This window comes from Manacus candei, unplaced genomic scaffold, assembly GCF_025592945.1.
Source record: "Manacus candei isolate 608988 ecotype Guabito, Panama unplaced genomic scaffold, ASM2559294v1 h1tg000028l, whole genome shotgun sequence".
Taxonomy (NCBI): Eukaryota; Metazoa; Chordata; class Aves; order Passeriformes; family Pipridae; genus Manacus; species Manacus candei.
The window spans coordinates 33,582,707-33,603,531 of record NW_026138076.1 but is presented as its reverse complement, the minus strand read 5'-3'; the positions used below and the strand labels follow the sequence as shown (position 1 = coordinate 33,603,531).

Sequence of the window (20,825 nt, the reverse complement as noted above, 5' to 3'; positions counted from 1 at the left end):
TTTCTCCTAGTGATGGGCACCCTTGAATCTGGGGTAAATCTGTACTTAACACAACTGTCTCAGAGTTTCTTATCAGCACAGGCTTCCTCTGAGGCCCTGAAGTCACAGGTAACTACCACAATCCAATTAACATTTATCTTCTTGCATCAGCAGAAGCAGCAGTCTTAGAAAAATCATCACCGCACTGTTATTTCTTGTAACAAGTTTTAATAATAACCCTAAAGTATCTTTTTCTTTATGCCTTTTAATATTACAAAAGAAAGTAGAAGTGTTTGAGAAAGCTATGAAGACATCAGAAGTTGCCAAAAAACATATAGAAATTCCTTAATTTTGCCAATGCTCTCCATGATAATGAATATGAAAGGAATTAATAACAATAATGAAGAAGGATAATCATGGAAAAGGAGGACATAAGGCTCCCAGTATCTAGGCAGTTTCTGAGCCTCTGAATCACCCCCAAAGGCCTCTCTGTCCCCATTAACTACACAGGGAACCCCTGAGAGGAGCCTCCTAATTGAAAAACCTCACTTTGGCACCCGAAGCTGTGCGTGTGTCTGGCCTGGGGCTGTTACAGGACCAGCAGCCACATGGTGGACAAATAACACACCAGCTTTCACGAAGCAATAGCCAGTAACTAAAAAGGATACAAAAAACTCCCTTCAGTGCCAGAATCCAGCAGAGTAAAGCCAAAAGAGATTCCCGTGGTGGGTCAGTACCGTGAGAGAGCCCATGCAGCACTTTTAACAGCAGATATGCTGAACATGGTCTTGTTTGGGGAGCTTATCTTAAGCTATTCCTGTCAAACCTTCTTTTGCTCTGGAATTATTGCCTCCCTACTCCTCTTTGAGGACATACCTGATCCCAGTGGCTGCTCTCCTGACTGAAGGAGCCCTTGGATAAAGTTGGCAACCAGGTCTACTCCTAAAGTGCTTTGAAGAAGCACAAGAAACTACATCTGCTTTACTGGGTAGGAGAACTATCAACCTGTGGTGAAAATGAGAACTCTTAGCCTCTTCCAACTTTTTAAATAATGTATTTATCTTAAACAACACTGCATTTATAAATGATCCATTTCATGTCAGTGGGAGCTGGAGCCTCTCAGGAATTTATTTAGAGTGACTTCATTAGCTAACTGAAAACCAGAGGCGCACTAAGAATGCATACTACGACAGGAAGGCACTTACTAGTAGGAGATTTACTCCTTTTCCAAGGACTGACAATAACCAAGATGATCTATAAAAATCAATCAGGTTCTGCACCAGTTCATGATGAGTCAGCATCTAGAGTAACTGTTCTGCAACACCTCTGGATGGAAATGCCTTCTTTCATCTCCCAAAATGAGCCAGTCAGAAAATCTGTGTTCTCAGTTAATTCATCTGCTGCAAATCATGGAAGCCAACGAGTAGCCATGCTTATTGAATATAATGGTGGTTTTTTTCTTGAAAAGGGAAGTAAGCCCCTAAACACTATCCAGACAAAGATGCATCAGCAACGCAGCATGAAGAACTATTCATGATGTACTTTAAATACCAAGAGCCAGTGCAATCAGTCACACGAAATAACGCATCAAAACTTCTAATGAGAGAAGGAGGCAGTTAAACTCAATGGAGATTCAAAAGGAGCTGCTAAAGGTCAGCCTCTAAATTTACAATGAGCCATACATTAAAGAGTGGCACACTGGTGCTGATTTGCCCAAGCTCACTCAGAACAGGTATCACAGAAAGCACACCCAAACTCCAGCTGTGACCACAGATAATCAGTGCCTCTCAGCAGCCTGTGTACAGCCTTCCAACAAAAAAGGCTTCCCACTGGATTAAGACCTGCCTGCCACAGTGGAGCATCCTGGAACAACGGAAACGACTCTCTCTTCCAAAATGGAGGTAGTGGAGAGGTGCTTCTCTTTAGCACCCAAACTCAGTGGTTTCAAATTCAAAATTTTGAACATGATAAATCATTGCTTTACATTTAACATTTGCCTTCAAGCCAAGGTCTCACATTATTCACCCGTTGCCTTCATTGCACAGAACTACCTCCATGCACTAAGAAACAAATGTGAACACTTTCTGTCACCTTCCTTGTAGAGTCTCATGGTTGCTCAGCCTTCAACATGAGGCAGCCAACCTAGAGATTAAACACACTTCCTCACCAGCAGCAATGATGCCACCAAGATAATTAACACATTTCTTGCTTCAACCCGCACTTTTTAGGTTGCTAGCAGAGCCCCTATTTTTATGAAAGCAGCTACTGACAGTTCTGCTGCATGGTTTGCAGAATAATTTACTAATTTTTCCACAAGTTAACAGGCCTCATACTGACCTCATCACTCTCTACAACTACTTGAAAGGAGGTTATAGCCAGGTGGGGGTTGGTCTCTTCTCCCAGGCAGCTCTCAGTAAGACAAGAGGGCACGGTCTTAAGCTCTGCCAGGGCAGGTTTAGGTTAGATATTAGGAAGAAATTCTTTACAGAGAGGGTAATCAGGCACTGGAATGGGCTGCCCAGGGAAGTGGTGGATTCTCCGTCCCTGGAGGTTTTTAAGATAAGACTGGATGTGGCACTTAGTGCCATGGTCTAGTAACCATGACGGTGTTGGATCAAGGGCTGGACTTGATGATCTCGGAGGACCCTTCCAACCCGGCTGATTCTGTGAGTCTACGATCTTATGTGTACAAGTCCCATTATCTAAGTGAAGTGTTTCCTTCCCTTGCATACAGTTCACGGCATAACAGCTTTTAGATTATACATTTCATAATAAAAAATGATGCCCGAAGAAGCTTTCTTTTGCAAGTTTTAGAAAAAAATATTGCTTACTTCCTCCGCAAACAAGAATACAAATTAAAAATATCCCTTCTCAAGAGAAATCAATCTCTTTGCAAGGGAGCTACTTTCAAGAATATCATGAAGTAAAAATTATTTTACTTTGCTCACAGGGGAACACAAATAATCTTAGCTTTACTGGGACTAGGAGAAAGTGAACATTACTTCTCATTTCAAGATATAGGAGAACAGGTTTATTAAAATGCTTTATTTTTAGAAACATGACTTTTTTTTTCCCAGTTCATTAGAGATTTCCAGGAATGCAATAAACTAATACATTCATAGAAGTGGTAAACACTTGTAATCAGTGGAGACTTTATAGAGTGACCAGTGACTCTTGTTTGTGCAGTAACCTTTTTATTATATTTAACTTTCTACATTATAGTGTTCAAGGATTAAAAACCCCAAAATAAAGAACACAGACAATATCTATCCCATGCTTTATCCACTGATATCTGCCATAAAGTTTGTTAACTGTCTAGACAGTTTCCATATACAAACTCCATTAATTTTATTGGAAAGAAGCAAGGGTCAAATAATTAATTATAAGGAACACTGGGCTCTAAACATCTCACCCAGAGCATTTCTTAATATACTTCTCTTAGTTAATACAGCTGTTTTCAGTTTTGCTTTCCATGTAACATTCACTTAACTTGCAGTCAAAAAACAGAAATATCCTAAGGCATATTAAGAATATACAGTTAATGTTCAGAGGCATACGTCTGCCTGTAATAAATTTAGTTAGGTTTGTATTATGTAATAAATGGAATGAGTATGAACTAATAAAGAGAGAAAGAAAATGGGCATAAACTGATAAATAAAGGAGTGAAAAAAAACCAAAATATTTGAGAACAGAGAAGAACACTGTACATTAATAGGAATTAAATTCTTACCTTTGTTATTGTATACATCTAGATAGTTTGGTGCTGAAAAAATTGTGATTAGTGAAGGGAAGCCTGTTGTTTGGCTTTTCCTGTACATACGATACCTAAGAGGAAAGAGAAGACACTAATTATTACCCACTGTTGAATGTATATTTGTCACTGACCAAATATAGTGCAAAAAACCCCTAGTACATTACTGCACTGGCTGTTAACAAATGCCAAGACAGAGAAACATGCATATGAGCCGTTTAAAAGCCATGGGAAAGACTATTTCCTACAGGCTTCCTCATTACAACCATTCAGCATTCCACACCACTCTTGCAAGCTGTGTCTGTCTGAAATTTAGTGAGCCAGAGGTGGGTTTTGTTATGAATTTGCTCAGTGCCTGTTGCTGGAGCCATGTGGCCTCTACAAGCATGCACCCCAGGACATTCCCAGACTTCCCTCTGTGGGATTGCAGATGAAGCAAGCACCAGCAAATGCCTTGGAGCTGCAGAGTACTGCCTTCAGAAGTGTTCTCCATAACCCACTGGAGATGACAGCAAGGCCAGGGGAGGGGGAAAGTATAAGAAGGAGAGGGGAAACAGAGGGTCTGATACTTTCAGTGCTCTGTCTAATCTTATCCAGTCTATTAGCCAGTTTATTAATGTCTGCATCTTTTCATTACCTAACCTTGATGTCTTATGAAAATAAAAGGCTTATTAGACCAACAAATAATCAGTCAAGCATTAAACTTGCAAGTAATTGAAACAATCCAACCGAACAGTACTTAGACAAAAAGACACCAAATACTGCTCTTTAGTCCTCAGCTGCAAGAAACTGAAGAATCTGGCAAACAACCACAATACTTGCAGTGAAACTGCTGTATAGTTTCAGTGAAATCTCTTCTACAAAATTTAATTTTTCACCCTTTATCAGAAAGCAATACAATAAAAATGAAATTTCATTACCCCTGGGTATTTCATGCCAGGTATTTTGGGCACAATAATAGCTTGCTTTTAATTGCATTGACGTTTTCAAGTATGTGACAATTCAAACATTCAGAATAGCTTTTTATATGCATAATGAACATTGACCTTATTTGTACAATGTTGCTAATTTATCTTTTATTGCTATTCAATTTGGGTAAAGTTTCTACCTCCAAACAAACACAATAATAATTTATGCATGATATGCAAAGCTATTTTATTCAGATTCTGATCCTTCATTAGTATCTCACAAGTATGGTACATTTCAAATAACAGGGTTAAAATATTTTTTTAAGCAGCACAAAACTTCTTTCTTTACAATGGCAATAGTTTGCTGGGGAACCATCAATACCACCTCGTGTTTGACCTAAACTGTTTTTGCACACAATGTCTTAAACTCCTTAAATTCATGAGTGATACTCCTGCAGAAAAAGAATTGTGGCTATTGAGCTTCATAATTTTTATTTTTATGAAGTGTAAAACCAGTAGGCCCAGAAGTTTCAGACAGCTGTGAAAGACTTGAAAGGTGACAGCTCTGGCCTACATGAGCCAAATCACTTCCCAGGCATCATGGCAATTTGTGTGTCACAAGTCTCTGGCACATTTGCAAATCATCTTTTTCTGAGATGAATTTGTTTTTCTTTCCAAGTTTGGCATCAAAATAACTTTTGGTCATTTTATGTCACTTAAAATCACTAAGGCTAAATAAGTGGCATGTATAAGGATTCATTAAGTCCTGTAACTCAGTAATGATAAAGACACTGTAATGCCAGTGTATATTTTTATAGCACTAGTAAAAGGTGACAGCTGTTGCAACTTAATTTTCAGTTTTCCATTTCATTCTCACTCATCTCTTCTTCCTTTCTGTACTCTGTTTGCAAATGGTAAGCCATTATACATTATTATTGCCCCCTTCCCACACATACTTACCCAGCATCCTGGGCTTCATGAGCTCGGAGTATGGATAACAAGTTATTGTGCTGTAGGAATTCACATACAGCAGGGTAACTGTAGGAAAAAGGATAACAGCACCTGTTATGGCAATATCAGAAGCACTACACAGAGCTCTAGCTTTCAAAAAATGTATCATGCAACATAAAATCAGCCCCTGCTCTGCAGGCAGATTTCAGTAGAGACAACACTAGCAGCAGTGTCTTTTTTAATCCCACCTCATAACTGCATGGAGTGGAATGCTAGAAGTTGCAATTCATTACATAACAGTCACCCTATGGCTTGGCAGAAAGAAAGTACTTTCTTTTAATACTGTAAGATTTAATGTACTCCAAAAAAGTGAACTGTAACGCAGTGGTTGCTTGCAACAGGAAACCTTCTCACTCACTAACACTGGCTACTTGTGGACACCAGAACATAAGGTGGTAAGTGGAAAGAGAGGAAAAGAGATAGAAAGAAGAAAGACAAGTCAATCTCCAAACTGGGGATATTTGATCTTCCTGAACTTAATCTCATCGACAAATGAGAATTACCTTTCCCCTTCGCAAATTAAAATGTAAATCCTGTGACTTCTGAAACTCTCCAAAAGTGCCCATTGAATACATCTTTCCAAGACATGTTCTACCACGAGTGAAAACAAAATCATTAGGTGAAAATGGTGATAGTGGAATCTCTGTCATATTCTTCACTGCACATGGACACTGCTGCGTTTAAGGAGAATGGAGGAGACCTTTCTTACAATCTGAGCATTGTGAAAACTACTCTTGCTTTTAAGACACTGAACACATGGAAATCACATTCAAGAAAAACAGAACACAGTTCTGACAGCACAAGTGTGAAATATTAAGTTTTCAGAGAAAAGCTATTTAAAATTATACACGAATAAATATTACAGGACTTAAAATTACTTCATTTTGTTGTTTTCATTTTTTTTTCTGTAATGACTGTTTTCTTCTTTTTTTTAAACTACTGATGACTCTCCATGCCTCTACTGAAGCACAATGGCCACCCATCACTACAAGGTAAGAAGCAAAATCTCTCTTGTCCTGTAGTTAGTAATTTAATGCAGAATCCAAGAAAACTTCCTGGCTTCCCTTGTCAAAAGCCAACTGTGGCAAGAGCAAAACAGAACAAAGAACATGTGTGGAAGAGAGTAAAGGAGAAGCGGTGTTGGAATGAAAAAGACTTCATAGGCAGAACCTTACCAGGCCCCCTAAAAACACCTAAGGGGTGGGAAAGAGTCTTGATTCGGATGCCATTTAGAACACTTCCCTTTTGTCCCTCTTCAGGTCACTCCTATATAATTTGTTTTGCCTTATCCATTTATTTTTCACCCTTGAAAACAAGGAATCATTCAGGTGACTGCTTTATATTTCATGACCTCTCAACTGGGTAGGAAGCTGGCAGCTCTGTAAGGTTGCAAGTGGCCTCATCCACGTCCCTGCAGCCCAGTGACCCTACATCTGAAAGGCACTGCTGAATTTAATGTCAGTAACTGGGCAAGGGCACAGCAAGGTATTGGTACAGTTCTTGCTACTAGCTTAAAGGACTTGCATTTTAAACATTAAACCTGGGGAGAAATCAAGTGTTATAACCTCCTGTCACCATCTGACTTTACTTCCAGTACTAGCAGTGCCTGTACATCAGCAGCAAGTGAAGCTGGTCAGGTAAAGGAGTTTGAGCTGTGATTCACCTGTGCCTCTGTATCTGATGTGAGCCTGACTAGCTCCAAGTGCCCTAGCTCTGAAAGCGATGTGGTGGAGAGACAGACTGGCATGGGTGGAGAATCGGGCTTCCTTCCAAGTGCAGCCTGCCCCAGAGCAATGTCTGACCTAAAACTGGGACCAGGACACAGATTTCCTTGGATCTGAGGGCCAGGATGTGACATGTAAATGTTACAATTCTTTCTCCACACTGCTGGGCAAGTCAGAGAACAACAATCAAAACTGTTGCTCAAAAAAAAATCAAAACCAGTGACAAAGGTGTAAATCTTACACAAAAGCTCTCAAATGTCACCTGATGGCTGGAAAAAAAGCAAAATATACCATGGTAACATGCAGTCACTATAATTATTTTCTGCCATGAATTCATCTCTCTTCTAGTTCAAATAATAGAACAGATGGAAGGGTTAAAAGAAGGAAGTACTAGGTGTTGGGGTATCTCCACAGAATCACAGAATCATTCAGGCTGGAAATTATTCTTAAGCTCAACTGTAAACCCAGCATTACCAAGTCCACCCCCAAACTATGTCCCTAAGCAGCACATCCGCATGCCCTCTAAATGCCTCCAGGGATGGTGACCCATCTACTTCCCTGGGCAGCCTGTTCCAATGCTTGACAACCCTTTCTGTGAAGAAATTTATCCTAATACCCAATTTAAACCTCCCCTCGTGCAACACAAGGCTGTCACTTTCTGTGCTGGCTCTGAGGCACAATGTGCTCACATTGTGCCTGTAAATAACACAAGCAGACTTGCAGAGCCTCTAAATCTCCAAATGTAAGTCATGGGCAGGTATTATGTTAAGAACAGTGCACATTATCAAAGACCCTGCAAGAGCAGACTGTTTTGCAGTACTTTAGGATCAATATAGTCACACAGTAACACTGTTATGCAAAATACCTTTATTAAAGCTGTCCTAAACATACTGAGCAAGACAATAAGAAAATATCAACTTTTACATATTATACAAAAAAACTGCTGTCCTGGGCATGATTTCATGGACCAGCTTCAGTGCTCACTTGCAATCAGTTAACAGCCTCATCTTGAAAAAGATGAGAACTCACCAAAAAAACCCACCTAAAAATCCCTATCAATCTAATGCATCATCTTCCTTCAGATTATCCAAGAGAAATGCTACTACTCGCTTCTAACCTTCCTGGATATTTTGAAACTGAAATGTCATTTGCAGCTAGAGGCTAAAAACTCAATGGAATGCTATATTGCTGGTTTGGACTTGGGCCACCTGGCAGATATCCTCAGATGCAGGTCTGGTATCTGGAATTGTCTAAAAAGATTACCATTATAAAATAATTTCAATTCCCGAATTACGTGGGGTATCGTTTTGGCAACTGCAATGATCTCAAATGCTGACAGGCTGCCATTCAAACCACTAGAAAATGAGAACTAATTTGCATACGTTTCTTTTCATAATTAATTGTGACTAAATGTAGACTTATGGTACATTCTGTTTAGAAATTTTTACATTAAATTCTGAAAACTGGGGTTTATAATGAAAAATCTGATAGACAGTTGATTATGTTCATTATCAGTGCAGCTGTTCAAAATGTCTAGGCTATTATTTTTTTTCCCCCAAAGTATTCTTTTCACCCAGTGTTAAGTACTGCTTTTAAAGAAGATATAATGAAGTGGTAAAAAATGCTCTTAAATAGACATGATACATTCTTCTTTCCATTTCAAGTACAACAGTGGTGGGTTTTTGTAACCCTCAATTATCTTATTCTTCATAAGTCCATGGAAAATAGACTTCTACTTGCAGAATTTGGCTGATTCTACAGGGCCCACACCTAGAAAGGAAGAGATGCCATACAGTGCTCCATGCAAATTGACCAAAAAAAAAACAAAACCTGCCTGCCATTTTTTCTTCTAAGTGAATGGGATGGGATCTGCAATGTGCCAGCAGTCCTATTATCCAGACCACTACAACACATGAGAAGTCTATCTGGATATTTTATTTTGAGAAAAGCAAAGCAACACACAGGTATTTTTCTTCAGCTCCTTGTTGAGGTGGAGGCTGGGGAGAAGCGAAGTTTCCACCATATGTAGCTATTACATATGCTATCCATAGCTATCTATATAGCACTTTCTTAATATCTGTTTGCTTTATATTAAACTATATTTCTCAAAAATACATGTCCTTCAAGTGAAAAGCAGGAAGTCCTGCAAAATGACAACAAAATGGAGACCATGGCAAAAGTTAGCAGAAACAAACTTTAACAGAAATGACTTCTTCTTGGAAATATTTCCTAACTTTTCTAATGAAAATGATTGTCTTGTAATCAAATTCCCTACTAGTTTCTCTACTAGTTTCGCTACCCTTCCAGAAACACTCTTCTTCTTGCCCTGCTTTGCAGAGCCCAGATTGTAATTCAGATGAGCCAGAAATAAAGCAGTTGGCCAAGAGGGAAAACAAACAAACAGAAATCCCCCACGCAACAGGCTTTTCCAGAGCGACCCAGCCTTCTGCCTTCATGTGTCATGCTGAATCATGGAAGAGCGGTGACTCACGGAGAAAACAAAATACCCCTCTGCTAAGCTAGAGAGATGTTATTCCCCGTGGAGTATGTAACTGTGATATTCCCTGCTTTGACATCCTTCTTTCATTAAAATGCCTCATGCACAGTTTACTAGTTCTGAGGTCTCTTACGCAGTTTTGGAAGAAAAGCAATACTTTGCTAATATGAACCAAAATGGCAAATGTTTTCAAATTGTTCTTCCACCAACTACCGGAAAAATTGGATGGAATTAATATAATTTTTTTCATATCCTTCATCGTATCATTAAAACGGAGGTGTAAACATTTCTTTAAAAAGAGGACGTTGAAATTCAGTCCAAAAGCTTCTCTAAGATTAGATGCACATATAAAAATAGGTTTTCAGCAAAGCTCATTGGCCTCACACTTGAGTTTCCAAAGGCAAGTGCTTTTGCTGCTGTGCCTTCTTAAGCAGCTCCCAGAACATCCCTTTCCACCTGCTTTTTCTTGCTAGTGCTGTGCTGTCTGCAGAGCTGCACTGGAAAGTAGAGCAGGGAACTGCATGGGATCAGAACAAATAAACACATATCTTTTTTGCAGAGTCATTCTTTTAAAACTGGATGTGTCCCAGGTCTGATGGAGCACACACAAGCAATTCTACCAGCACATCTGGGCAGATAATGTGAAGGCAGCAAAAACCTTCTGGCCTGGGAGAAGGAAGAGTGGAAAAGTGGGCAAAAGAATCTGTTTAAAATGCTGCTACTGAAAAAAAGAAAAAATTCATACAACTGTGCCTTCCACCCTGAGCTGAAACACACTACAGTTTTCAAAAGCTTTCAGCAGACATTTCTCTAGTCTTTGCATACTCACAAACTTAACTTGCATATCAAGCACATCACTGAAATAATGTGCTTGTAGGGCTAAAATTACTACTCTACCCTGTGAAAGGCTGAACCATTTCACAGTTATCCAGTGGCTAATTCACTGGCAAATGAAGTTCTTAGAGGAGCCTGCAGTGCTAGTCACTCTTGCCAATGCTAGCCATTTCTGCCTTTGGGTTTTTTTTGCTTTGGAAAAATATAACAAAGTAGTCAACAGCCAAACAGCTTTACAAAGCTTATAAAGCTGTTTATATTGCTTAAGAACTGATATTCAATTCACTAAGAAAACCCTAGCTACTGGAGCACCATGCCTGCACACAACTTCTGAGTATCTGCTCTACTTCTGAGGTCACCCATTGACTTTGGCCGTGCTCATGCCATCTCATGCTCTTGTTAACAGCAATTAACCAAGTCTTAATCACATAAATGATCCCAGAAAGCAAGTGTTAAGCTTGCACATGTGCTTAGCCCTGATAGGAAGCCCTTAATATACTTTGCATAGGGTTAAGATACTGTTAATTAAGTCAGTAGTACAACCAAACTCTCACCATTCTTCACCACAGCTTAGACACAAGGGAAATGAAACAAGTTGGATGATAAATTTTCATGGATAGGACCATGTATGTTGGTAATAACTTTGTCCAAATGGGACCATTTTAATTCTTCATCCATACAGTAAATCTCATGGAAATGATGACATTCCCTGTCCTTGTATGGCTTAGAAAAGGGAGAATTTTCCCCACACCTCAACAAAGGCCTAAACCTGCTTAGTGGCTGTCTCTCCATAACTCAGTATTATTTTCAGAGAGAAAAAAAGTCCAGCTGACCTCTTGAAGCTTTCTAATCACTGAAAGAAGTCATTCTCAAGATGATAAATAGCAGTTTATCTTGCCAAGTCAAATACCATAGAATCATAAAGGTTAGAAAAGACCTCCAAGATCATCAAGTCCAACTTTTGATGAATCACCATTTTGTCAACTAGATCACAGCACTAAGGGCCACGTCCAGTTGTTTCTTGAACACGTCCAAGGATGGTGACTCCATCACCTCCCTGGGCAGCCCTTCCAATGCCTGACCACCCTTTTGTGAAGAAATTCTTCCTGATGTCCAACCTGTTTCTTACAGAAATGCCTGAGAGTTACTGCACCATTTTATTCATCGAAGAATAAACAAAGTCATCCTATTAACAGACATTCTTGAGGGAGGACTGCATAAGTCAGTCCTTCTTTTACAAGCTGAGCTGACTGTTTAGGGAAATTTGTTTCTTTTCTCAGTAAGTAACTAGAAAAGGCAAGGAAAATTAAGACACTTTATACTGATGGATAACTTTTTTTGCCAGGTATAATCGTTAGGTAAGCAATTAGTCACCTTCCAGAGTAACCAGGCACTTCTTTTAAAAAGAATACTTGCCTTTACATAATCTCAGATAATGTGACTCGAAGCCAGTTGTCTCCTTGAATCATTACACAGCTATATGTCCCTCACACATGACCTGACAATTAGGTGTCTTCTAAATATTTCTTCTTCTCCTGAAACAGGTACTTTTCTGAACATGAGCAAGGACACAGACTAGGTCTGATATATTTTCTGGGGGAAACTGATACATATTTTAAAGGAAATTTTATGGTAATTGTATGAAGCAGACCTTTGAAAAAAGCCCAACTTAAAATCTAAAAGAGGTTCCACTAAATACACAGCTCTGTATTTAAGCACAAGGCATGTTTGCCAGGCTTTTCACAAGGGGAAATCACTATCACTCCCTTTGCACAGTGCCAGGGAGTCCCACGCACACTCCAATATCTGGTGCTGCTGAGAGGAAAAGGAATGATTTTCTCTCTCAGTCATAAGCCCATTTCTGCACAGATCAATTGTTTGCAACAGTTTGACACTCCCTTTCATAATGAGTCCAAACACATCTATCGAGCACCTTCCAGACGTTATCGATCCGGAGGCGGTGGTATGACCTGCCCAAAAAGGTGGTTGCTGGCAGCCCAGGCTGCAGAGCAAACTGCTTCGTTCTCAGCCTGTTCCCACACTGCAGCAATTACAGCTCCAAGAAAGGATTAGGAAAACTCATTTCTAAACATCAAACCATCTGTTCCCTTCCTGCTAATGCTACCAACAAGGAGGCTGGTTCTAGTGGCTCTCTCACCTGGTTACTGCTGGAAGCCACTGATTTACTTTTGACATGTTACTAAACAGTTAGAGGTCAGCTATGTTCAAGGTGAGATTTCCTAAGACAATTAAAAGAGCTGGATTCCTTCCTTCTGCTGAGTTTATTGAGAAAACTTAGATTTGGGTGTTGCTAGCATGGGCTGAAGCAGAACTTCTTCCCTTCAAAACGTTCAACAACCTCTTAACATTTCAATAGCATCTTCACATTTCTCCTGAACAAAAATTATGTTTTTAATTAAGATTTCACTGAATACATTGCTCATTTTGCCATTTAACCTCCTCCCCTGCTACTTTTGCTACTCTGGTGTCCTCGTATGTTTTTCTTAACTACCATAAAAAAAGAAACCTAACAAACAAAAAAGGAACTCAAATCCCTCACAATCCCCACATCATTAGAGAAAGGTACAAAGTAATCACTACCACTGCTCATGAGGTAACACAGGTTGATCCTATGATGAAGAGAGAATGGAAGCAATGCTTGAGAGGTTCTTAATCACCAGCTCAAGCACCCCTATAGGGATGTCTTCTGCCTGGTGTCCACAGAACTCAGCGTACAAACCAACCTGCCTGACACTGGAAATGGACAAAGGCAGCAGTCAGCATCCAGGCAGAACCAGGAAATGGGAACCGTTTGTGGCTTGCTTTGGTCTCCCTGTGCATTGCCAAAGAGGAGACAGTGGGACATTCCTCAGCACCCAAGGAAATCCTCTCCTCTGCTGTACAGGAGACAGTCTTCTGACTCATTACAGAGTGAGATAAATACTCCCATAATTAAAGAACAATTATGGTAAAGAAACAGAGAAGAAAGCTTCCTTGAAATAGTCACAAACTAATAGGCAGATTTGCTTTAGATGTCTTTCTATCCCCATTACGATTACTTTTTTCCAGGAATGTTTTCACAGTTATATTTTACTAACAAAAATCAATAGAAAGCAATAATTTCAAAGATGAACTGCAACTTGGCATCTTTGCATTTAAGTCCATACACGTTTCTTCAAGAATGTTACGGGTACTTGTCTGCATTTCAGCTCATTCAGTCCCATTTAACAACGCTATTCAAATCCTGAATTTCTTGGGAAGAATTATTCCCAAACATAAAAAAAAGTTTCATCAAACTGAGAGGAAAAAAAAGGACCTGTGAGGGTGAAATCACAATTTTTACTTACCCTGCAGAACATAGGTAATCAGTTTTCCAGTGCCGGCACCTTTCATTTGAAATTAAGTTCTAATTTTCAAACTAGAAATGCAGTTATGTACCCCTTTTTAGAAGTGACACATTAATTATCTAACTTACAAGAACAGAAATAAGCAAAAAACAAGGCTTTGGGGAATAAAATTAAGTCATTTAGCATTTCCCAGTTGTACCTTAAAGAAAGAGATGCAAATAAAACGAGCATGGATTTATCTGAAAGCAAGGTTAGCCTGCAGAAAAAAGGCCTAAATAGTGCTACAAAGTTCAAGCAGACATTTATACTGTAAAAACAGAACAAGTTCACCTACAGAAATCTATTCAAAGCAGTAATCACCTGTAGAAGTACGAGCACCCTCTGACTGTGTTGTGAGTAAAGTGTTCCTGAGTCTTCTCATTTCCAAAGTCCTCCAACGGGTCTGACCACAGGATGTCACACATAGGTCCATATGCAGGTGGTTCCTTGAATCGATCTAACTAAGAAAAATAGGAGACAAAGAAATACTAACTTCTTTCAACTATGTATCACAGAAACATTGAAGCAAAATTACTGTTTTTCATTCCATGGGCAGGCAAACAAGAGACCCAAAGCAATCTGTTTTTCAGCTTTAAAGCAATGGATTTTGAATAACAGCAAACATTCCTTGCTAAGACTGACAAAGAGGAGAAGGAACAGACATAATTGAAAATTAGGACAGACAGCAGATTCCCATTCTACACAAATTTTTGCTTGCTTTTTCCCTCCCCTTTTCTACTGGTTTTTGCAGGCAGTCCAGTGGGCAGAGAATATACTATTTCTGTATTTTGTGATGTTTCAAACCTTATGGTACTCGATTTATGTGAGACATCTCAAGAAAAAAATACAATAGCTACTTCAAAGCAAGTAGCTATTGACCATTTTGACTTCTGTACCTTTTCAGGAAAAAGTTGTATTTAAATATCAAGCCAGTATCTCTGCATTACAGCATCTTGTCATGACATTCTTGCTGGTCTCATAGCCTTAACCCTAATTAAGCAGCTAAAACCTCCTTTCTGGCCTGACTGTATGTATTTAAAACTTCAAATCATATAGAATCACACTGCAAATAAGACAAAATAGAGCAAAATCAGGAAATAATAAAAATCAGTATTCTCCTGCAAGAACTCTTTAATACAAAAACACCACCTGTTATCTCCAAGAACTCTTCCATATAAGAACACCCCTGTTAAGATGGATGTTTGAATAAGGCTTGCAGTCGAAAACATTCTCTGTGCTGACCAGGAAAGATCAAGAAATGATTCAGCAGCATACCTAACAGACCTTCCCCTGCCTCCAAAAAATTCTAAAGATTAAAAATTGGTTTTATATGTTTAACACACAGTTAAGAAGTTTTAATAAGAGACCTCTACAATTTTACCTTCGTGTTCTCATCTTGAAATATTCACAGCATACCTACACTTCTACCTTATTTCAGCCCTCTCCAATTAATGCTTATACAATTACAATTCATTTAAATTAAACAAAAATTCATAAATATGCAAACCCAATTTCTACTGATTGCCAAAGATGAATAAATCTCCTGGGTTGGGTGAAGATGTTAATGAACCTAATCTAGAATCTGAGAGCTAAACACCTTTACTCTGCCATTATGTTGCTGCAAAGCCAGCTAATTTTTAACAGGGAGTATTTCTGTTTACTGAGATAGTGAACCTTTACCTCAGAAACAAAACTCTACATTCAGTAATTTTTTAAAGTGCAGTTAATATCTTAAGCTAATTGCTTTTAAAGCAAAACATGTAATTACTAGCTCAAGTTTGTGGTGGGGTTCTTTTGTTTCTTTTTTTCTTTAAACTATATTAATTTTTTAATAGACTACAAACTAACCTCAGAATACAAATTATCTTTTAGTAACTTTAAAGCTCAGAAGTATAAATCCACGTTTGCAAGTCTCAAACTGCAAACAAGAAACAAGATTTTTTTCCTGCAGGAATCACTAAAAATGAATAGTTTAAATATCTCCTTTTAGAAATATCAACTGAAATCTCTTCTACAAAACATCTGAAAAGAAAATAATCCTTGATAACATGTAACAATACTGGATTATGTGAAGAAACTGTTTGACATTGTTCTCCAAACTTTCATGAAATTTCTGAGAAATTCTCAGAACACAAGCGTACACACAAGCACAAACTTACTAAGCCTCACTTAGACAATTTGCTAGGCACTCACATGCAGAACTATTAAAAATGTGGCAGGACCTATTGAGAATGACGCTCTTGACTATTTTAGAACAAATACTGATTACACTCATTGCAATCATATGATACTTCCTTTTCATATCTTTTAAGTGTTTGAGGTTTTTCTAGAGCTATTTTTATATCTTCTCCAAGAAAGTGTAGAATTCCTAACAGGGCACAAGGAATCATTGGATGGTGTGCTTACATTGTGCTAATAGATAATACTGAAAATACTTACTTTTCTAATGTCATCTAAGGTGTTGATCTCCGGAGACAAGCCACCATGTACACACAGGAATTGTTGGTTCATCAGAGCAGCCAAGGGAAGGCAGTCAAAGGCATCCATGCAGGCATCATATACACGTTCTGAATATTTGATTTTACCTTTTAAAGATTAAGATGGTATCAGAAAGTGCCATTAACATTTAAGAAGAAAAAAGAATATGCTTAATATCTTGATCTTGCTCTCACTACTCTATCTTGCACTGAGGACTGTACCCCAAGTTTACTTCATGCAAAAAACTGCAGGCAGTAAACAATTGTCATTCACCTCTGGAAAAATTCTTCATGCTCTGAGATGAAATTAATAAAAGCTCTGCCAAGTTTATTATAATTTTTCTAAAAATCTGTAAATAAACAATTTAATATACCATTATAGTCTGCCATGAAATCTGTACAGCAAGCCTTAAAACATCTGCTGAATGGTTATCATCTATTACATTATCATTCAGTATACTCCCTATGAAGTAGACAGAATTTTAGTCCAGTCCCTTAAAATTAATTATCTACAGAAATGCCATTATTAAATGCATGAGGTGGTACACAGAAGTTGAAATGTTAATTTACCAATATGCATACTACTCAGTAAACCATGAAGCCTTTGAGCCAATTAACATTTCCTTTATCCCTGACGTTAAAAACAAAACACAGACTTGTGGCAATAGCTTTAGCTTACAGTGCCACAGGAAAAAAATAATAGCTTCATTGTGCAGGTGAAGGTCTACACCTAATGAGCTTTTATGTGTGATCATTGCATCCTTTCTTGCAACATGGAAAGGAATTAATATAAAAAGAGCATACTGAAAAGTTTAAGCTAACTTACAGGGTAAATGTGAAAATGCCATAGTTGAAGGAAAAGGAAAAAACAAAATAAATCTCCTTGCATTTTTTTCCTGCTGCAGACGAAGTGCAGTGAGATGCCACCTCCTTCCCTAGCGATCAGGGATCTGTCCCAGAGGTGCCAGAGCTGCATGCCAGCAGGTTTTGCTGCCAGGCTACTGCGTGGGGCAGCAAACTCTCAGCAGCAGCACAGTTTGCCGAGAGCATCCAGGCCCAGATAGCCCCACAGCAGCCACAGGATGCTTCCCAGGCCAGGTTGACAAGCTGAAGTGTCTCGATACCTACTCGAGGAAACCCTTGAGTTTGTACCGAGGGTGCAAACAGGTCGGTCACCACCTGTTCTGTGAGGGTCTGACCCCTTCCTTTCCACACCACTGAGAGATGACTGCCCTCTCAGGGAACACTAATTGCAATTTAAAATTAATGACAGTTAATATGAAAAGTACATGAAAAATTACTGATGGTATCAAAGTATCAAAGACTCATAAAACACGAAATTAAGTTGTTGAAAAAGGAGTTAAGAGAAAAAAGATTGAGGTAGACTTACATTCTTGCTTAAATGTGAAATACTCTGTTAAATGTCTACATTCATGATTCCCACGAAGTAAAAACAGTGTTTTTGGGTAAAGGATTTTCAAGGCCCACAAGTACAGCACACACTGTGAATCAGAAACAAAAAAGAAAAATAATTTATTTTCAACCAATTAACTTTATTCTTCATACACTGCATGCAAGCATTTCTCTGCACTTCAACCTGGATTGGATGAAATCGATATCGGTATATTATGATAGTTTTACCATTTTGCTGAGTGTCACCTCCCTGGCCCCAGCTCTCAAAACAGCAACTGCTCTGCATCTCTAAAATGACGTGTGTGCTCTCCACCTGGAAGGTTAGGCAGAAACCTTCTGTGGAAACAATTTCACCGGAAGATCGGTGTTTCCTGGCTTAAGGAAAAGTTGCCTCAGAACAATTTAACCCATACGTCAGGAAATACCTCAGCTTCCAGTATTACAGAGTTTTTACATGAATGCTTGTTCATTTTTCACTTACCATTGTTCTGTACTTATAACTGGGGAAAAAAAAGCTCTTGCATTAAATGCAGTTACTACAAAGCTCCTACTATAAATTTCTCTTTCCTGAAGATTTTTATTTGATATAACAATTCTTCTAGACATGTTTTTAAAGATTAAAAAAATAAACTTAGAGGTTAAGCTCTGCTCAAACCTCTCTAAACCACCCAATTAAAACAGTTGTTTTGAAAACAAACCCACAGCTCCAAGAAAGCTGATGGAAATAAGATCCACTCATCCCATGAGATGAGCCCATCACCTGCAAGAACACTGTACAGACCACAATGGCCTCACAAAAACAGGAGCTAGAAGACTGAACAATTTTTCCTCCAAGCTTTTCCACGAACTGCAGAAATGTTGCACAAGAAATAAAAGGTGTCAAAAGACCCCCACTTTCATTTACAACTACTTCCTAACACTCCCCTCTGTTCTGTTTGGAAAAAAAAAATATTTTATTTAGCTTAATAATCAATATTGGAAATTCAGAAGGTACTCTAACCACGGTTTCAGCTTAGAACAAAATAAGCATTGTTGTCAGTGTAATGCCTCTACATTAGACAGTGTGAATTCCCTTCTACAATTCAGAGTGTCTTGAAAAACAGAGTAATTACTTTAATCATCTCAACATGTAGATTTCAGCTCCCTTGTTTGTTACACAGTCCTCAACTTACAAAAACAAAAGAAAAGAAAAAAGGATGCAACGTTTTTATGTTTGTACTCACACTATCCATAGATAATCACACAGCAGCAGGGATTTTATATTACTACTCTTTGTCTTGAATTTATTACATGTAAACATCTGAATGCTCTGTCTGTTTTTTCTCCATAATTTCTGTTCTACTCAGAGGGTCTACAGGCAGGGGAAAACAGCAAAAACACCATGCATCCTCCTCCCAGCTCATGCCAAGTCTTGCGCCTCTCCGGCGCTACTGCCACTGCAGGAACTGAGATGTCAGAATGCCAGGTAGATCATGCTAATGTAATCCAGTGTGAAATTATGCTGTTAGGTCAAAGGAATCATCTACTGTGGTCCACAAACATCCCAAAGTGCGTGCCGGGGGAAAGTCTTCTCTCCCTGTGTAATCTCCAGTAGACTTGGTTTTGAGGGTTTCGCTCGAATGGGGAAGGAAACCTGCACTTCTCCACACCAATAGAGCAATTCTCTGTCTCTGATGGTGACTTGTTAACTCCTCCAAAAATTCCCAGAACCTTCCACTTCTTTGATGCATCCACTGGCTGATGCAAAAATTTGATGTAAATGCTATGAGACAGAAAGTTTAAAGTGACACCTCCATTTATGCAAAAAGAGTTCCAGCTTTTAAAGTTGTATCTAAGTTACCTTAGAGCTTCTAATCCTGCCAAAGCACCTTTAGAAAAGCACAATGATTAGTGATTAGATGAAGTGACATATATTAAAAAAAAAAAGCTAGTTTACATTGCCCTCATAACTAAGTTTTTCATTTTCATAAAGCCTTGGCAAGATTAAAACAAGCACCAGGTACTTAAAATATCATCCAGATTTGGGAACCAGGGAAAATCAGGAAAGATGGAATTTTTATCTTTTTGACATTTTTGACTACCTTCTATGGATAGATCTCTACATTTGCTTATCGTAGACTTATTTTTTCTTTTATTTCTGTGCTTCCTTTGAAGTACTCATGAAAATCAGACTGAGAAGATAACAGAGAATCAATACAGTCCAGAAAGTTCTGTTTCCCTGCCACTATTCAAATACTGTAAGCTCACCATTTACATTTTGTGTTGTTTTCAGTAGTGCCATATCAAAGGCCTATTTTGTTTAAATAATTCCTTTAATTTTCCCCCTTTTCAGTAGTCCAGTGAACTAATGTTGTAATAGTAAACAAGAGCTAATTAGCAGATGGTTGGGGTTTTTTCCATGCAAACTGAACAGCAAATATGAGGGTAACAATTTTCATGGCTTTTCAACTTGCAGTCATCTACATACAAAAAATTTATGCCCAAACAACATATCATGAGCAAACATTCTGGTTTTAATTTTTTTTCTACTAGTGAATTGCTTATCATAATTCTTACTGAAGTTAAAAGAGTTATGATAAATTGCCCTTGTCAAAAATCTGAGCTTACAGTCCTCAATTATTTGGTAATGCTGCTTCCCAGCAGTAAAATTTTAAAATATCTTTTTTTTTTTCCTCTTCAACTTTTTCATTAAGAACATACCACACATCACCTCTGCTGTAACTCAGTGCAAAATGTACAGCAGAGACCTTGTGATCTGGACATCTCTAAGGTATTTCTGGCCCGTTTCTTTCCATTCTATCAAAACAACTATATTTTGTAAAAAAAAGTTACATCTCTTAACGCC

General features: G+C 38.5%; 1 protein-coding gene across 5 annotated transcripts in view; it reads right to left on the bottom strand.

Annotated features, from left to right (window-relative positions):
* The window catches only part of PPP3CA (protein phosphatase 3 catalytic subunit alpha), a 185,241-nt gene that overhangs the window by 26,711 nt on the left and 137,705 nt on the right, over positions 1 to 20,825 (bottom strand). For all 5 annotated transcript variants that reach the window (XM_051790497.1, XM_051790500.1, XM_051790498.1 and 2 more), the window contains exons 4-8: positions 17,958 to 18,069; positions 16,530 to 16,675; positions 14,412 to 14,551; positions 5,599 to 5,676; positions 3,710 to 3,804 (exon numbers count right to left, since the gene is read on the bottom strand). In XM_051790497.1, the coding sequence (XP_051646457.1) occupies positions 3,710 to 3,804; positions 5,599 to 5,676; positions 14,412 to 14,551; positions 16,530 to 16,675; positions 17,958 to 18,069 (571 nt within the window). The remainder of the gene's footprint in view (positions 1 to 3,709; positions 3,805 to 5,598; positions 5,677 to 14,411; positions 14,552 to 16,529; positions 16,676 to 17,957; positions 18,070 to 20,825) is intronic.